This window comes from Limulus polyphemus, unplaced genomic scaffold (assembly GCF_000517525.1).
Source record: "Limulus polyphemus unplaced genomic scaffold, Limulus_polyphemus-2.1.2 Scaffold11987, whole genome shotgun sequence".
Classification (NCBI taxonomy): Eukaryota; Metazoa; Arthropoda; class Merostomata; order Xiphosura; family Limulidae; genus Limulus; species Limulus polyphemus.
The window spans coordinates 3010-5695 of record NW_013677597.1 but is presented as its reverse complement, the minus strand read 5'-3'; the positions used below and the strand labels follow the sequence as shown (position 1 = coordinate 5695).

The 2686-nt window shown below is 32.8% G+C and overlaps 1 protein-coding gene across 1 annotated transcript in view; it reads right to left on the bottom strand.

Moving 5' to 3' along the window:
- Nucleotides 1-2602, bottom strand: part of LOC106476888 — an 8541-nt gene extending 5939 nt beyond the window's left edge. The window contains exons 1-2 of the mRNA XM_013937504.2: nt 2374-2602; nt 1554-1757 (exon numbers count right to left, since the gene is read on the bottom strand). Of these exons, the coding sequence (XP_013792958.1) occupies nt 1554-1706 (153 nt within the window). The 5' untranslated portion in view covers nt 1707-1757; nt 2374-2602. The remainder of the gene's footprint in view (nt 1-1553; nt 1758-2373) is intronic.
- Nucleotides 2603-2686: the final 84 nt, after the last annotated feature.

Below are 2686 nucleotides of genomic sequence, written 5' to 3'. Positions count from 1 at the left end.
GATTTGTAAGCCAGGAAATTGTATAACAAAACGAGCTGGTAAAATTCAATCATTGTATACTTTATTAAAACCAACTTGACAGAGAAATGTACAAAAAAGTTGTAGCCTAATAATGAATAGTAGAGCCACGGCAACAACTGTAAACACCTTGAACGAACACTTCGGAATTACACGTTCTATCTTCAGCAAATAACAAATCTTTAGTACAATTACTAATATAAAAATACAATGAATAGTGTTAAGAAATTATAAAACAAGAATGGAGAGCTATTTAAATAAAGCACGGGGGGGGGGGGATGAGTGTGAATTTCTAATGAGGCTTGGATTGTCATAGACTTTGTTGTTATAAGAAAGTTTACATATTATGAATGACAATCCAAGCCTCATTTATCATTTTCTATTTCCCAGAGAAATCTAAAAATTTCATTCTGATTCAAAACTTCTTGTGCGAAGTTATAAGAGCATCTGTCATATGCCAATATAAAGAACGTAAACTTGACCAGCAAATGGGTTATACAAATTGTCACGCTCTGCTGTAAATAAATTTGGCATTGTTGTGGTTAATATATGATCATATAAGTCTAATTATGAATTTACCAATTAGTTATTAATCTTTCTTTTAGTTACTAGATAATAATAGTAACTCGTTTTTATCACAAGTTTTAGCTCCCAAGAAGGACTATTCCTGTGATGTTAATGGCTAGGGTTCAAACCCGTCTCTTCTTGATAGAGAGACAGGCGTGCTATCTACTTGTCTCATTCTCTATCATTAAAACAACTAACTAGACGAGTGTCCCGGTTTTGCCAACTTGTGTGCTAGGTTGACCGAGTGTGTGATCAGTTAGATGGATGTAACAATACTTCGTATTTTTCTATTCTTTAGTTTTATTCAAATGTATTATATCATAATCTTCTCTGACGTGATTCACGGATCAGTGTTATGAATCTATTAGATGTAGTAAATAATGTTTTTATTCTCCAACTGGTCACAAAACAGTTGTCCTAAGATTTGGCTTAGATATGTTGATGATATATTCCCAGTATGGCCACACACTATAAACACAATTCACGATCCACCTGAACAGACATCTCATGGTACAATCATATCTTGGGTTCTAGTGGAGAGATAGCACACAAGTCTCTCTCTCTCTATCAAGAAAACCAAGGACTGAATATCTGCCACTCCAGAAACAGTTCTTCTCAGGATTTCTCTGAAGACAACTACTGAAATGTAGAAGTTTCCAAGAATTAAAGAAAATAAAAAGAGAGTAACTAATTAATAATGGCACATAGGTGAACATCTGGGTTACTAATCGTGACATCTGATCACCGCAACCTAACTATAGGGAGTTATGATTTGTATTATTATTACAAAAACTATTGGAGATACTCTTTGATTTTAAAACTTACATAATAATTAACAAGTGTTAAAGTAGTAACTTCTGATGGATAAAAACTTCTAAATGTTGTAAAGAGAATATCCAACTACTGGAAAAGTTCTAGCATTTTACAAAAACCTAAAGTAAAATAAAAACACTAAAATGCTTTCATACATTTTTAGTTAGCTGATCCTGCTGATATTGTGGACTACGACAACTGTTGTACCATTCTTTGGATTTCTGTCTGGAGTGACGCAGGTTCATCATTCTCCTTCTGCCATTATGAACTTCAAAGGCTTTAATTTCCTGATGTTCTTGCATGTTCATTTTTCTTTCCACATCCTGTAGGTGTTTCACTACATTTTCTTGCTCCACTTCCTTCCACAAGGATGACAGAGTGGATTAAGATAAGTAGAAAATCAGTCTTATTAGACAACTTGGTTGTTACAATACAGAATTTTTTAACAATCGATTATAACACAAGTAATAAAAGAAGTCGGTGACTTATGAATTATAAGAAGACAGAACAAAACTTAAACTTCCTCATTCATCACATCTAAGTCTCCATGAAAAAGGTTGAAGTTCAAATGGAAGAACCTGATAGTGAGCTAGTGATTAAATGACATTTCCAGTTTGATGTAACGACAATACAGAAAAGTCAAACAAATTGTCACCTTAATCTTATCAACAACTTTTAGTTCTTTGTCTTTGAAACTAAATACATATACGAATCCAGTGCAAACGAAAAGACAAGTTAAATTAATCTAAAAAAATTCCTCCACTTGAGTACATGAACAGACTTCATTTGTACAATTACAGCAATTGTATTTAAAAACAAAGAGATTTTATCATGTATTTTTGGCTTTAATAAACTAAACATTTCTTTGTTTTTTATAAAAAAACTAGTCATTGTGACATCAACTAAAACCAACGAGCCAGTTGATTTGGAAGAGAAATGTGAACAATCTTTTATGTATTTTATTAGATGAGGTACCTTCTTCGATGGATGAAGTGTTGTACCATCCAAACCAGATAATCCAGTAGGCTTAGAAGATGAATATGGGTGGGAGTAGTCTTGAAAATCCAATTTTTCAGATTCTTCCTGAATGTTCTCACTTGAATTCCTTGAGTTTATTTCTTTGGCACTGTTCCCAATGTGTTCATTATAGGTCTTTTTCTGTGCTTTCTAATATACAGAATTGTGTTTCTGTTCAGTATGAATTGTAGAAATAGGTCAAATAAGTCTGACATTCTAATTAATCAGCATATCCATCTTATATCTAAGTGAACCTATTACAAACCTCAAC